The 16,471-nt window shown below is 40.7% G+C and overlaps 1 protein-coding gene across 1 annotated transcript in view; it reads right to left on the bottom strand.

Annotated features, from left to right (window-relative positions):
* Nucleotides 1-6,443: 6,443 nt before the first annotated feature.
* Nucleotides 6,444-16,471, bottom strand: part of RNF41 (ring finger protein 41) — a 30,242-nt gene continuing 20,214 nt past the window's right edge. The window contains exons 2-6 of the mRNA XM_006897633.1: nt 11,382-11,494; nt 8,847-9,118; nt 8,013-8,148; nt 7,623-7,726; nt 6,444-6,795 (exon numbers count right to left, since the gene is read on the bottom strand). Coding sequence (XP_006897695.1) covers nt 6,444-6,795; nt 7,623-7,726; nt 8,013-8,148; nt 8,847-9,118; nt 11,382-11,471 — 954 coding nt within the window. The 5' untranslated portion in view covers nt 11,472-11,494. The remainder of the gene's footprint in view (nt 6,796-7,622; nt 7,727-8,012; nt 8,149-8,846; nt 9,119-11,381; nt 11,495-16,471) is intronic.

Genomic DNA, 16,471 nt, shown 5'->3' with positions numbered 1-16,471 from the left:
TCTAGGATGAAACTGTTCATTCTTTTAGTAGTCCATGGTATATTTAATATTCTCCAACACCACAGCTCAAAGGCATCAATTCTCCTAGGAGTATTCTCTGCCTAGGAACTTCAATTCCCCAAGTGAACACAAATTCCTTTTAATACACCTTACTGTGATTAGTGTTGTGCACTGACTTGATTGGGCTATGAGTTTTAGTAGTTTGGCAGTGATGTGGTAATACAATCAGTTTTAAGGGGTTAAGGAAAGTTTCTCTTTAGGATTGTTATGTGCATTTTACAGACACACAGACATTTCCCACCTAATTCTTTCCAGTAAGAGAGCCATATAATCATGCATGTCTTTTTAATGACCAATATGAAGAGTCTAACATGAGAGTTTGAGGTGGGGGTGGGGGGAAGATGCTACCATGAGGGGAATCCAACACAGGGTACATATCCCCTTCCAAGCTGTTGAATTTTCCTAAATTTTAAGATGCTGGATTTCTGCAGTTTTCCCAGCAAAGCAAATTATCAGAGGATTTGGAAATGAAATTATCTCAACATTCTAGGGAATGATGTCATTACTCAAAACATTTCTGGGACTCCTTCAGTGAGCCACTGGTAAATGACTCAATACTTCACAATTACATACAATCAAACATAATAACCCTTGAAGCATTAGGTAGCTTTATCATACATCTAATTTTCTAGGTTACTTCTAGAAACCCAAGGGTCTAGCCTTAGCCTTCTTCTTCCTTTAATGATTATAGTAACTTCTTGAGTTTCTGGATAATCTTTGGGCAGAAGGCTCTCAATTCCACATTGTTAGTTGTAGCTATTTCCTAAGTTACATTGCTGGCTCAACACTTGCATGTGGGAACGTTTTCTACTCTGTGGTTTCTAAATAAGCTCATTAATTAATTACCAGCACTTGTTACTACTCCTCCTATCAGGTCAATAATAGCATCTTCTCGTGTACATTGACTAAAAACATCAGTCTTCACCAGTAATCTGTCATTGGTTATGTGCCCATTATTATAAACAGAAGGTAGAAGCTAAGGCTCTGGAATGGTTGTCAGGATTTCATCTAAAAAAAGCTGTTGGGATGATTGAATATTTAGAATGATGTCTGGCTCAGAACAAATAAATGCTCAGTTTACGTTATTACCTATGTACTGATTTGTTCAGAAAGCAGCTCCACTGATTTCCTGTATCCTATCAAGAAGTTAACCACTTTCTTCCTTGTCCCCCTGTATTTATCAAATGTATCACCTTACTGTCTTACTCTGCAAGTTTCTTCAAAGACTCATTATCAGTGATTTGCTTGTTATATGAAATGCCTGGCACCATGTCCAGAATATGAAGAGTGCTGTAATTGTTGCCTGAGTAAATCCAATCCATGTAATCTACCATTCCCCAGACCCATTTTTTATCCTTTTCTGCCCTATTATTCAAGTTCTCTCTTGCATGAATTACTGCAAAGCTTATTTGATACTACTGCCACCAATTTCTTACTCTTTGCAGTGACACCATCTCAAAACCTACTTGCAAAATTAAAAGTCCAAATTCCCTGCTATGCATTCCAAGGCCTTCCAAGAATAGGTTCCCAAATTATTCCTAGTCTCATTTGCCATTATTTCAATAAAGTGTGTTCTGGATTACACTATTATCTTAATTCTTCACTTCTGCTTTTTATTCATGCTATGAACGCAACCACAACAGAGGTTATAAATTCTTTTGCAACCTCCCATAAACACCCCTACTATGCAGCTGATGTACTAGTGGTAAGGAGCTGTGTCAACCCAAAGGTAAGTGGTTTGAATCCATTCTGAGGAAGATGTGCAATCTACTCTTGTGCAATTTTCTGCCTCTGAAAGCCTGCTGATCACATACAAGTCAGTTCTAACTTGATGGCACATGTGTTCAAGCCCCAGAATGGTTTAATTTTAATCTTTTTAAGACTTTAAATCTAATTTTGTTTATAGTAAAAAACAGGAGCTAGAGATCACTGTAGAACATGTCAAATTAAAAAGAAATTCTCCAACTGCCTGATCTCTTCAAATTAGTGTTAATACAAAAATATAGTCCAGGAATCCAGAATAAAGGACAGTTTAAGAGACACAACCATAAACACCATCCATTTTCCAGGTGTACACAAAAACTAGCTACAAAGTATTTTTCTGGGGTTGGGGAAATGTGACTATGGGATCTGTATTAGAATACTGGGGTTAATTTTAAGCCTTTGTTATTTTAGCAATGTGAAAAAATGTTCTCATTTTTTTATATATCTACTGAAGTTAAAAGTTTACTCTCTCCATGCCACTTAATTTTCTTCACCTCAAAATGCTAAAATGAGTTAACAAACTTTCTGTAAAGAGTTATACAAGGAACATTTTAGGCTTTTTGAGCCCTAGTTCTGTTGAAATTATTTCAGCTCTGCAGTCCTAACACAAAATACCACTCATACACAAATGAGCATAACTGTGTTTCAGTAAAAATTTACAAAAGCAGACAGCAGTTGTAAGCCATAATTTAGTTTTGTCAACTTCTGAATTACAATAAAACACTGCTTCTGAAAACTCTTTTCTGATACCCATCAGAATCAAAGTCTTTATATCTTCTCTACTCATAACACTTATAAACTCAGCATATTCATTATACTTTCTTTATTCCTGTCCATTGGGTTGGGCAAATCTCTGTCAAGGACTACTTTTACAGAGTGCTAAAGAACAAGGCTGTCAGTTCAAAGACTAAGATGCACCTGGTCTGATCCATGGTATTTTCAATTGCTTCATATGCATATGAAAGCTACACAATAAATAAGACCCAACAAGAATTGATGCCTTTAAATTGTGGTGTTGGTGAAGAATTGTGTGTTGAACATATCATGGCTTGCTAAAAGAACAAAGAAAGCTGTCTTGGAAGCAGTGTCGCCAGGGTGCTCCTTAAAGCCAAGAAGGTGAGACTTCCTATCACATGCTTTGTGCATACATTAGGAGGGGTAATCCTTGGAAAAAGACACCATGCTTGGAAAGCAGAGGGTCCTCGATGGAGAAGGAAACTCCTGATGAGATGGGTTAATTGAAGTACTTTGGAGTTAAGCACATTGGAGATTGTGAGGATGATGCAGAATTGGGCAATGTTTGTCTGTTGTACACTGAACAATGAGTTCGAGTGAACTGGACAGCAATAACAAATTATATTCTTTTAACCACTAGAGAGTAAATTCTTTGACGGAAGGTACCAGCAAAGAACCTCTCAAAATATCTTCTTTTTCAAAAAAGATTTTTCTTCTTTTTTTATTGCCTTCTTTTTAAATTTTATTCATTTTAATGAACATTTACAGAGATTCTGGATTTCCATTCATTCATTGTTGCACTTTTCTCCCTGCCAAAATCTCTCTTAATGAGTAATTTGAGAATAGACATTTGATTGTTTCCAGAACTCAAAATTTACCCCAAAAGGAGGATTTGGCCCCTTTCATGACATTTTGCCTATGCTCTTATGGTACATACTGCTGGTGTGTTCATTATTATTTTATAACCATTCCTTGTATGTGCAAGTATAGTGGGTAACAGTGAATGCAAAATGCCTTTTTAAAAAAATAAACCAAACCTCCTAGAATATCCATAAGGAGGTCAGATGGCCTAGTGGTAAAGAGCTGTGCTGCCAACCCAAAGGCACACAATTCAAATCCACCAGCTGCTCTGCAAGAGACAGACAGACAGTCTCCTCCTGTGTGACTTACAGCCTCTGAAAATCCACTGGAATAATAGCTCTGAGTTGGTTTCAACTCAAAAGTATACATTACTAAACTTACATTAACCACACAAAAATATGGAGCCCTAGCCATGCAGTAGTTAAATGCTCAGCTATTAACCAAAAACAGTTTAGACTTGCCAATTATGGCAGAGCAAAGATAATGGCAATTACTTCCCTAAAGGTTTACTGCCTTGGAAACCCTATGGGCAGTTCTTCACGGTCCTGTAAGCTTGCTATGAGTTGAGATTGGTTTTGAGCACAATAAATGCACAAATTTAAAACACAATTCAAGGGATGAGGACAGCAGAGAAATGGGGGACAAATGGCTATGAAAGGGGTTTATTTTACCAAAGTCCAACAGCCACAGCAGGTACAGATTTCAAGCTTCCTACCTCACATTTGTGTTCACAGGAGACAGTTTGGGTTTCTGTGAATGAGATGGAACCTTACATTTGGAAGCAAAGGTGCTTATGGGAGCCACAGCATCTGGGGTAAAGGCAGGCTTTGGTAAAAACACAATTGAGATCACTGAAGAAAGCATTTTGGAGGCTACAGAACAAGAGACAGGAAGGATGTAGGAGGGTAATCAGGGCAGTGGAGATGCAGAGCACACATTACTCCAAGGGAAGTATCTTTCTAAAATGTAGGTTAGTTCCAAGACAAGGGTAGTTTACAAAACAAGAAAGAAATAAAGGGAATTAAAGTGAGAAAGACCAAATCAGGAGAAACCTTTACAAGGAAAGGGATGTGGAATTAAGAATTGAATTGAGTAAAAGGTTTATTAGTAGTGTAGTCAACACCATGGAGTAACACATACAACACAACCAGCAACCTGGAAAAGACACTAGTGCAAAGGGTAGGGAAATATTTACTGAGCTTCAGGGCTCTGAAGCTGAGGATATGAGAATTCACAGCGGGTAAGGCAGGCAGGAGCAGAGGAGTGAGAAAGACATAGTCCACACTGAGTATAGCAGCGTTTTTAAATTCCTGAGCACAATGTCCTAGCGCCGGAGGATATGACTGTTCCCTAATCCCCTCAAGCTGTATTCCTTCACCCTAATCCCAGTGAAGCCATTCCTCAATTACTCAGATCTACAGCTAGCTGGCCTGGAATAAAACAAGAGGGAAGAAACGGCTATGGTGTGGTAGAGAACCTTCCAGTTAATCCAACCTCACTCCCACCTGCATATTAATCATGAGCCCTTATCCTTCCCCTTCCTTTTCCAGTCACCAGATGAATAACAGTCTGCACTGCGTAGCTGGAAATGGGACTGAAGTGCTGAGGGGGCACAGGTGAGGCAAGAACACAGCCTGCCTTTACAAGTGACCAGAGATACACTTTCTATCTCATCATGCCTGGTGAGGCTTAGAACTCTGCTATCTATCTGGAAGGAAGAGGGAGGGCCTGCCTTAAAAATTAATACTCTAAACCCAGAGCTTTAGGATGAAGCTCTGGGAGGACTGGAGTAAAGTTCACAGAGCACTGGCATCAATGCTGAGCTGATACATCCATCCCTCCATCCCTGTGGTAGAGGACTGTCCTCATCTCAGACAGGGTTACCATGGTTCAGAGCCACCATCAATAATTGTTCAGTCAAGGATTCCCTTGACACTTCCTACAGTAAAGTCAAAGACTGTGCTGAAAAAGATAAGTATAAAACAGACCCCTATCCCTGTCCCACCCTATGCAGAATCCCCCACAACAGGAAGAGCAAAAGAAGTTTTAAGTTTTGTTGATTTTTTTTTCCTTTTTTCTTTCTTTAAAAAAAAAAAAGTAAATAAATTAAATTTCCAACAATGTGGCTGGGCTGGAAAATGGAGTACAATAGCCAGGCCACTCTTTAAAAAAGTGTGTCTGGAGATGGGGTGGGGGTAAGGGGGCAGCAGTGAGCTATAAACAATGGCCAAGGAAATTATCAAAATAACTACAGTCACAGGGGTGGAGAGGTCTGTGGGGCTATTGCTGACTGTGCCACCAGGGGCCGTGCCTATTCTACTTCAGCAGCAAAAGCCAGGGAGCAGCTCTTTGCTGTCAACCACAGCAGACTCACCCTTACTCTCTTCTGTCATTACCAAATTATGAAAAAATGTAGAAGAGCTCATCTGGAAATGTTTGGTATCCCAATCTGTACACCAGCAGGCACCGACACCTTTACGGTGAACAAGGACACTGATTGGTTCTTCTTCCCCTAAGGGAGATAGTAAGTGATGGCCAAGTACTATCTGGCCTATTTCTAGGGTTTTGGTTCCTTACCATATATTCAAGATCTCCACTTCTCAGAGATGCCCCCCTAAACATTGCCTTGAGTCAACAGGCCTGCCTGCTCAGATTCTGTTTTTGAAGGAGGGGACTGAGTACAGATTTCCCACTCTGTGCATCCTCTGGAGGGGGAAGGGGTAACAGATCTCTTTGTGCTTTCTGAAAATATCTGGAACCAGATCCTAGGCAGGAAAACAGGGAGGTAAGGACCCTCCTAACCAGACTGAGCATTTACAGACATTTTTAGGGGAAGAAATATGGCAGAAGGAGGGAATCTGAGTCTCCTACGTGCCCTAGGACCCTTCAGTGCCAGAGCAGGGAGAGCTACGCCATAGGCCACAGTGTTTGGAATGAGGATAGTGAGGGGGACACAGGGCCCAGCTGGTTGAGTGATAGGATTTTCTGGTTTCCATCTTGTCCTGATAGAATGTTTCAATTTCCTATATCTCTTCCACGCCATGAGCAAATATCATCACAAGCCCTGGCTCCTGTACCATGTCATCACCCATGTGCTGGTTCTCGCAGGCCATCACAACAACAGCTTGCTTGCCAGGGATGCGCTTGGCCACATAGTTCTCATAGTAGCGCCGGTTCATCTGTCTGGTCTCTAGTGTGGCCAGACCCTGTGGCCAGCTCCGCTCATGGGCATTTTCAATCAGCTCGTTGACAATAGAGGCAGGACAGCCACTCTCCACCAGGGAGCGCTTGATGACAGCCTGTAGCACGGCATCTGGAGTTGAGATCATCCCTCCCCAACGGGTCACTCTTGCAGGTCGCAGGGAGTTCACCCACCTGTGTGGAAGGGGATTGCAGGTGGTCATTCAACGGCACCCCTTCTCTCTGCACTGAGTTTCTTTTAACAGAATGACCACCCACTCTGCACTCAAGTTAACCCTATTCTTCTTTCTACTATTGGCTCAGACACTCCAATTCTTTCCCTAGGTTGGTCTGACAGAAATCATTACTCACCAGATTCAGTTCCAAAAGTGTAAGGCCCTTCTTATTTTTCTTTGTAATTCCAATACTTAAGCACCCACAGTGCCTGACACATGGTTAAGTGGTCAATAAATGTTTATTAAATGAATCAACTGTTCCTTTATACTATGCCCCACTCATCACTATTTGCCTTATGTGAATAGTTTCACACTTACAGTTTAGTCTATGAACTGTATAGGACTCCAGAACTGAAAGGGATCTTAAGACTTCACTGGTTTACTTCGCTTGTTTTTGCTGAATTTTAGATCACTTTCCTGGATTTGCACTCTGTCTCGTCTTCTTTGGACTGTAAGCTACCTGAAGACAGGGATAATACCTTCTATTTCTTTTTTGCCCTCCTAGCACTTTACAACCTTTAATATAGGGCTTTAGACACGGTGGGTACTCACCTAATTATGAATAAATTGCATCCTTGGGCTGGCTTTCCTTTCCATCCACCCAAATGAATATGAAATCCCATACTGGGACTGATTAGCCTCTTCTCTGCCCCTGCCTTCATCCCATCATCTGAGAAGCAGTGGTCCAGCTACTTCTCTTACTTCCCTCCTTCTCCACTCCCCTGCTCTTCCTCCTTTCAGGCCAGTATGTGGAGTGAGTGACTCCACGTCCTGAGTGACACTCACTCTAGAATCTCGTTGTATTCAATTGTCTCCTCCAGGTTCTGAAGGTTGGGGTTGACACTACGGATCGCTCGAATGTATGCCTTAAGCAGCTGGATGTCTCGTTTCTGTTGGAGGGTAACAGAACCAAGGAGGATTGTTAGAGCAGACAGCAAAGCAAAACCAAATCCTTATCTGCAAATGGAGGCACTGAGAGATCTGAAGAACAATCAGACTGTAAGAAAATAAAAGAGGATTCTAATTTGACTTCCTGAAAAATCACAGCCAGTGTTCACTCAGACAAAATAATAAGCTTAAGTACAGTCTATGTCCTGACAACTTGTGTTTACCACCCACAGGCACACAGTTATCTGCGTATTAGGGACACGTTTTCCTCTCTTCTCTGGATCCTACCTGCTCTGCCAGCTGGTGTTTGTGTTCAGCTGACGTCTTCTCCAACTCTCCGATACGTGTCTGCTGCTGCTGGACCACTGAGCGCAGGTGCTTAATGCAGTTGTGGTTTGGCAGCTCATCTTTGGGCATCTCCAGGCTGCAGCCCAGGGTGAGGAAAAGCAGAATAGGGACGTTGAATGAAACATGGGCAAATTTAGTAGAATCCCACTGACTGGGCATTCTCCCCTCCAAAATGTCTAAGTTTCATTATATGTTTCTGTCCTGCTATTCTCATTACTATCTTCTCCAAACAAACACCCTCCTCACTACTCTGCTATCAGTTTCCTCTGAGCTTCTTTCTCCTCAAAACACAGTGCTTTATCTATTTCATCATTCTCCTTTCCTCCTATACAGATTTTACCTGTTCAGTCATTCCTCCTGAGAAGCTCTAGATTCAAAACTCCAGTTATAGGCATTTAATCAAATTATTTCACACCCCACAGAAAGGAAAAACAGGTTAGAGGGAAATATGATAAAGCTAGAAATAAGAGTAGTAAATATGACACAGAAATTTGTATGGGACTGAAAGGGGAAAATAAAGGAAATTTTTATTATTAGTAGTATTTATTATTATTATACAGATTGCTGAATTGTGGTGTTCCTTCTTTTATTAAAGCAAAACCAAATAATCACAGTTGAAAAAGAAGGTGAGGACTCTGGGTTAGGGGCCAGGAATACTCAGGATTCTCCAAATTCACATGCATAAGAAAGCTCCTGAGGTGTGAGCAGAGGCTCAGAGATGGAGGTATAAATGGGCGGCCCTTATCTATGTGGGGAAGAAGAGAGGAATCTCACCCACAGCCCTGTTCACAGGTCACAGGCCTCTTCGGGTTGTGCTCACAGTCACTAAGGTGAGACATGAGGTTGTCAAGCCGGACAACAGCACTGCAGCCAAATACAGCGTTGTCACAGGCAATCTGCAGCTTTGACAACATGTTCCGCATGATCCGAGGTACTGGGCGCAAGTGGGCAACCGTCACAACACTACGGTCCACCGGACAAGTCTGCTGCTGAGAGAACCACTGGGTGATGCAGGCATTGCAGAAAGCATGCTCACAATGAGGTGCCTAGAAGGGAGAGCAGGGGAAAAGAGGCACAAGGGAATTAACAAGCGCTAAGAGCCTTCCCATGATAACTCCACAAAACCAATCAAACCTCTGAGCAGCTTGCAAACCAGACATCCCTGGGTCATCACAAAACACACTCTACTGTGACCAAGGAATTATGAGAGCCAGATTTAAGATATGTTTCTTATGCTCAAGATGACAAACAGTCTGTGAGATAAGACAAATACTGAGTCAGCATAATACCTGGGCCTCCATGGCTTTCTCTTGCTCCATAACTACAATTCACTCCTGCTTTAGGTCCTTTGCTTTTGCTGTCTTCTTTTTCCTAAAATTCTCCTTCTCTAAATCTTGGCACAAACAGTCTCTTATCACTTACCTGCCATAGGTCTCAGCTCAGCTGTCAGTTCTTTCATGACTAGCCTAGCTAAACATACCACTCCATGAAGTAGTATATGGAATGGGTTTCCTTTTGTTTAAGACAAATACTTGTAAATGAATAATCTTGCTTGCATCTGCCTAAAAATAATGATGGAAGGGCCCACAAGAGATTAAAAAAAACTAAACTTACTTATGGTAAGATTAGAGGGTAGAGGCAAGGATAGGAAGAAGAGTTCTCATTGTGTATCTTCTAATACCATTATAATTTCAAAACCATGTGAGTGCACTACTGCTGTTAGATGCCAATGAGTTGACTATAACTCCTAGTAACCCCAATAACAACAGATCTGAACTTACCCTATCCTGTGCCATCCTCATCATCTGTCATGCTCAAGCCCACTGTAAATGTATTATCAATTAATAAAACAAATAAAAATATGTTAAGTATTAATCTGCATCCCTAGCAGGGGCCTTCTACCTCTGGTAACATGTCTGGCAACCTGGCATCACAGGATTTGCCTTGCTGTTCCTAGGAAGGTTAAACCTTGGAGGCTGGGTGGGAGAGTGTGAGATTTTGACTTAGACAGTCACCACCTACTAATGACCTCTCTACATGTGACTCACCTCAAACATTAGTGCCAAAAAACAGACAAGGTCCTGCTAAGGTGAAGAGGGAACCTGATACACCCCATGAACTCTTGACACTACCAGAGTAGCTTCCTCCACACCCAGCAAAACTGCTTCTTATGGTAGTAAGCCACAAAGCCTAGACAAGGAATGGGTCCAGTGTTGGTTCCCATGTGAAATGCAGTCTAATGTCCCTCTGGATAACTGGAAGAAGCTCAGAGAGAGAACCTTTCAGAATTACATAAGCAGTGAATAAAGGGAAAGGCAATAAGGCATCACTGACTGGCATCCCGGTTTGGAAAACAGTATTATCTATGACTAGCCAAGGATGGTAGAGGATTAAATGGTATTTACAACATAAGGACAATGAGGACCATGAAGGATGATGTTCCACGATTAAAACTGTTGAAAATCCACGTCACTAATTTAACTTACTAGGACACTCTGATGACTTAGTGTTAAGGAGTTACACTGTCAATCGAAAGGCATGTGATTCAAATCCACCAGCTACTCCACGAGAGAAAGATGGGGAATCTCCTTCTGTGCAATTTACTGTCTCTGAAAACCCTTGGAGGGTCAGTTATGTATGAGTCAGTTCCAACTTGACAGTACTTACCCACAACCACAACAATTATACTTGTCAGATAATCATAATTCCTCCTCGTAACTGTCCCAGGAAGGTAAAAACTGACTTTGGCCTAGGAAGTACGGTAATACCCTACTAAAGGTGGCAGCTTTCATACCAAAATGCAAAGTTTATGGCTGCGTCAAAAGCTGGTTCTTTCAAATGATCCAAGAAAGAAAAGAGGCCAATACACAGAGTTCCGTACTTCCTATTTATTACAGAGTAAGTAGGCAAGAGGCTTGCTGGGAGACTGGCTGAGTAGCCTAAAGAATGTCACATCATCAAAATCCAGAGGGAACTCATCAGGAGCATACATAATTTCAATCAAGGGCAAGGAAAAAGAAATGCATATGGCTAGTCATAGTAAACAGAAAGATCTCAGCATAACTTCAGAAGAAAAGCTGAATCACCACAGCACTGCACCATCTACCTCTAAAAGGTCGCTGAAACAATCTATTCTCTCTACAACTGCTGCTCCTCTGCACCAAATCTCTGCTGGGGCAATGGTGATATACATACAGCAGGGAGCCAGAATACAGTAGCTTCCTCATGCATCCCATTCTCTGGGCCACATTTTCTTCAAGCTCCAATATCATATGGTTCCTTATTAAACCTTCTATCAGATCAACTCACCTGTACTGGCTCCTCCAAGACTCCACTGCAAATAGGGCAGATAAGGTCTTCATCAACATCCCCCTGGAAGCGGGTTACATCATACCCCATGTCTCATCACTGAAACCTAGATCCTGGAAGAGAGGAAAGTTCTGGAGAAACTGACAGATATGTGATCAGCATGAACTCATCACCAAAATATGCCCATGTCTTCAACAAATAATAAATGCCTACTATGTGCCAGTCACTGTGGGGACAAGAGGGAAAGGTGATTCAAGAGTTTTTATCTTAATGGAGAAAGATATTAAATAAGCATACATATAAACTATAAAGTGATAAATACTTTGATAGGAAAAGCACAGACCATTATGAGGACAACAGTAGTAGATACCTAATTCAGGGTGAAAGGAGAGAGTAGTTCTGTAAAGATTTCCAAGACTAGGTAGGTTATCAGTCAAGATGAGACCTCCTAGGGAGCTCTGATGGCCTAGTGGCAAGAAGCTGCACTGCAATCCCAAAGGTGTTGTTGTTATGTGCCGTCGAGTCGCCTGAGACTCATAGCGACCCTATGTACAACAGCCCTAAACTCCGCCCTGTCCTGTGCCAATCGCACTGTCTCTGACACTCCCATCCCAATTATCCCAGTCACTGAATCAATCCACCTCATAGAGGGCCTTCTTCTCCTGCGCTGTCCCTCCACCCTCCCAAGCATGATATCCCTCTCTAAGGACCAGTTTCGCCTCACAACATGTCCAAAGTATGTTAGACGGAGCCTCAGAATCCTTGCCTCCAAGGAGCCACCCGGTTTAACCCTTTCCAGGACAAATCTGTTTGTTTTCCTGGCAATGGTATTCTCAATACTCTTCTCCAGCACCACAGCTCAAAGGCATCAATTCTCCTTCTATCCTCCTTGAGGTACATGGTTCAAATCCACCAGCTGATCTGCTAGAGAAGGAGGGGCAATCTCCTCCTATACCAGTCAGATTCAATTTGATGGTACACACACAAAATAATAAAATTTAAAAAAAAAAAAAGATGAGACCTCCTGAGAAGAAGGAATTAGCTAGGCGTTTAGGCTTGTGAACAAATTAGGGTTTTAGGAACATCCAAAGCCCAGAATATCATTGGTTTGGACTCACAAATCGGCTGATTTGAAGGAAGCAAGGAATGGAAGATCAAGATACAAGGCTGGAGGGACAAATAAAGTCCAGGCCATGAAGTCTTTTGAAGGACCTAGACTTTATCCTGAAGACTACAGGAAGCCACTTATGAAAGTGTGATGTGACAAAAGTTCTCTTTTTAAAAATTTTTTAAAAATTGTATTATTTTGTGTGTGTGTGTATGTGTACTGATCTGACTGGTATAGAAGGAGATTGCCCTTCCTTCTTCTAGCAGAGCATCTGGTGGATTTGAACTGCCTATCTCTGGGCTTGCAGTGCAGCTTTTTGCCACTAGGCCATCAGAGTTCCCTAAGAGTTCTCTCTCTCTTTTTTTTTTCACGTTTCATAATATTAATCACCACTGGACTATGCCCACCATTACCTGGTCTTTTCAGGCCCCCCAATGGATGTTTATAATTTCCTTTACTCCCTCCCTGCACTTACCAAATTGTCAAACCCTGTGATTCTTTTCCCCATATGAATCAAGAGTTCTCTTTTGTGCAACAATGAAAGATTTTTTTCTTTTTTTTCCCCCTTCAATAACTTTATTCTTTACAAAAACCATACAAATAAATAAAATCTTTCAACTTCTAAAACAATCACATTCAAGAACAAGGCATTTTGTCTCATCATTCTAAATGACTGACATGAACTAACTTCCTAAAAATATGGAACGCTTCACGAATTTGCGTATCATCCTTGCGCAGGGGCCATGCTAATCTTCTCTGTATCGTTCCAATTTTAGTATATGTGCTGCCAAAGCAAGCACGAAAGATTTTTTTTTCAAAGAGAAATGTGAACTGAAGGGGATGGGTAGGGAGGAAACAACAATGAATAAATGGAAATCCAAGTTCTCTATAAACTTTTGTTAAAAATCTCAATTAAAATAATTTTTTGGGGAAAAAAGAGTTCTTTTTTAAAATCACTATCAATAAGGGAGGGCCTAGAGATAAGAAAAACATCCATGCAAGAGCAAGAGGGTGAATCTATACTTCTTTATCTATAGATACAGAAGAGGTACTGAGGAGAGCAATAACTCCAGGACATCAACACTGCCAGGCCCCTTGTTTGGCCTCCCAAGGGTCAACCCTAAAGACGGTGGGTAAATGGTGACTGAATCCTCCTAATATGCATTAAACCAGTGGGCTAATCAGACCAAGGATTTATACTGCATACGGGAAAACCTACAGACCTGCCATCAACCTGTGATGTCCTAGAGAAGATAATCTGAGTCAATCAGACAGTTCTCAGTAATTTAGAACCAAGCTGTAAGGAGATGGAAATTTTTTAAAATAATTTTTATTTCTTTATTTTATGTGTGTACCGTCAAATTGAATCTGACTGGTACAGGAGGCAATTGTTCCTCCTTCTTCAGCAGAGCATCTGGTGGATTTGAACTGCGCACCTCTGGGGTTGCAGTGCAGTTTCCTGCCACTAGGCCACCAGAGCTCGCCAAGATGGAAATTTAAGGGGAGAGAGGGCAGATAGGTTTTGATAGATCACATGCAAGCTAAACTGCAGTACTGAATTAAGAGTCCAAAATGAGCACACTGACTCATTAGCTGTGTGACCTTGCGCAGGCTGCATAAATCTGGTAAGCCTAAGGGTTTTTTATAATTGGTAAAATGAGGTTAATAATAGAAGTGACTCTGAGTAACTTTTAAGGAGATAATGCTCATAAAACATTTAGCCAAGTGTCTGCTAGCACACAGTATAGGCACTCAATATATAATCAATGCCATTACTTATGTATACATATAATTTCTACTATTTGATGAACAATTCCTTAAAAAGGAAAAACTCATGCTCATATCTTCATCCAACAGCATAAAAAAAGCAGTTCTTTACATATACATAACAAATAAAAATACATGGTACATTTAAATATTGAGTCTCAGCAGCTAGGGAATAGTAGATATCTACTGTTTGGTCTATCTAGCATTCCATTTTTCTTTAAATGTCATCACAATTTTCCTCCGGAAATCAAGTTCTGTTTCTACAGTATATATGACCCAACCTGGGAAAATGAGTGATGCTTGGATATTTTACATGTATTCTTAAAAGGACTGCTTTCCCCTGGGGTGAGAAAACTGACAAAATGCATCTAAAGGTGGCTGGTGACCATTTTAGCCATTACTGAGAAATGGTACCTGCTTACAGAATGAAATTAATTAATAAAGAAGAAAGCAGAGCCGAGATACAAATTTCAGGTGAAAAACATGTGATATTCTGGATTCAGCCACCTGTAGTCAACTACTTTCTGAATATTTTTTTAAATTTTATTTTTTTAAATTTTTATTTATTTATTTGTTCTTTTTATGTGTGTACCATCAAATTGCATCTGACTGGTACAGGAGGCAATTGTTCCTCCTTCTTCAGCAGAGCATCTGGTGGATTTGAACCACGCACCTCTGGGAATGCAGTGCAGTTTCCTACCACTAGGCCACCAGAGCTTGCCTTTCTGAATATTTTGTTTATACAAACTAGTAAATATCTTGTTGTGTTTATGGTGGTTTGAACTGGATTTCTGTCCTTTTTAATTAATAAAAATCCTGATTGAAATATGGTGAATGGCAAATAGGTTTGTTGATCTTTTTACATACTATCAAGTCGGAACCGACTCACAGCAGGTTTTCAGAGGAAGTAAATTGCACGGGAGGAGAATGCCCATCTTTCTCCCTCAGAAAAGCTGGTGGATAAACATTGCCTGCCTTTGGATTAGCAATGCAACTCCACTAAGCCATATACAAAATATCTCATTTTTTTTAAATGAGGAAAAGATCCAAATTATCATATAAAATTAATGATATAAGAAACCATCTTTTCCTGGGTTGGGGGAAGATAGAGTAAGGTTCAGACTTGTTGTTTTAGGTTAACTATAAATTGTAATAAACTCAACACCTAACAATGACAATAACAATATAGCTAACTGAGCTAAAAAAAAGAAACAATCTTTTCCTACAACCAAGAGAGAAAAAAATAAAAGAACAGGACCTTGTAAGAATTAGATCCCTATGCACATCAAAAAACTTCTCCAACTATGAGATATAATCTCACCCCAGTAAGAATAGCAAAATTTAACAGAACAACAAACATCAAATTCTGGCAAGGTTGTGAAGAAACTGGAACTCTTATTCACTGTTGGTGGGAGTATAAAATGGTGCAACCACTATGGAAGGCTGTGTGGCACTTTCTCAAAAAGTTGCAAATAGAAATACCATTTGATCCAGCAATTCCACTACTGGGAATTTATCCTAAAGAAACCATAATTGCCACCCAAGCAGATATACGCACACCCATGTTTATTGTGGCTTTGTTCGCAATAGCAAAGAGCTGGAAACAACCCAAGTGCCCATCAACAAATGAATGGATAGAGAAGTTCTGGTATATTCACACAATGGAATACTATGCAGCATTGAAAAAGCAGGAATTAATGAAATATTATGCAAAGTGGATGACCCTGGAGGACGTTATGCTGAGTGAAATATCTCAGTCACAAAAGGACAAATATTGCATAGGGCCACTATTGTAAAATGGGCCTGACATCAGGGTTGATGGAAGACAGAAAATGAGAGGAGGAATGATGTATATTGCATTGAAACAGATGAGGGAGAGAACTGTTTAAAAGGGACATATGAATGCGTATTCTTGTCATTACAGAAGTCCAGAGTAAAGGCTGCATTTCTTTTCAAAGAGAAGAGTGAATTAAGGGGGAGGGGATGGATGGGGAGAAAAGTACAACAATGAATGACTGGAAACCTAAGTCTCTGTAAACATCCATTAAAATTAATTCAGAAACCCGCCCCCCAAACTTCTCCAACCGGGTAAGAAGGAAATCCATAGACTGGGAAAAAATGTTTGGCAATGACACATCTGATAAGGGATATCTATACCATGTGTCCCAGCAATTCCTCTACTGGGAATATATTCTAAAGAAACCAGAGCCATGAC

This window comes from Elephantulus edwardii, unplaced genomic scaffold (genome assembly GCF_000299155.1).
Source record: "Elephantulus edwardii isolate Elephantulus edwardi_28Jun2011 unplaced genomic scaffold, EleEdw1.0 scaffold00212, whole genome shotgun sequence".
Taxonomy (NCBI): Eukaryota; Metazoa; Chordata; class Mammalia; order Macroscelidea; family Macroscelididae; genus Elephantulus; species Elephantulus edwardii.
The sequence above is the reverse complement of the archived record's forward strand: the minus strand, read 5'-3'. Positions and strand labels throughout refer to the sequence as shown.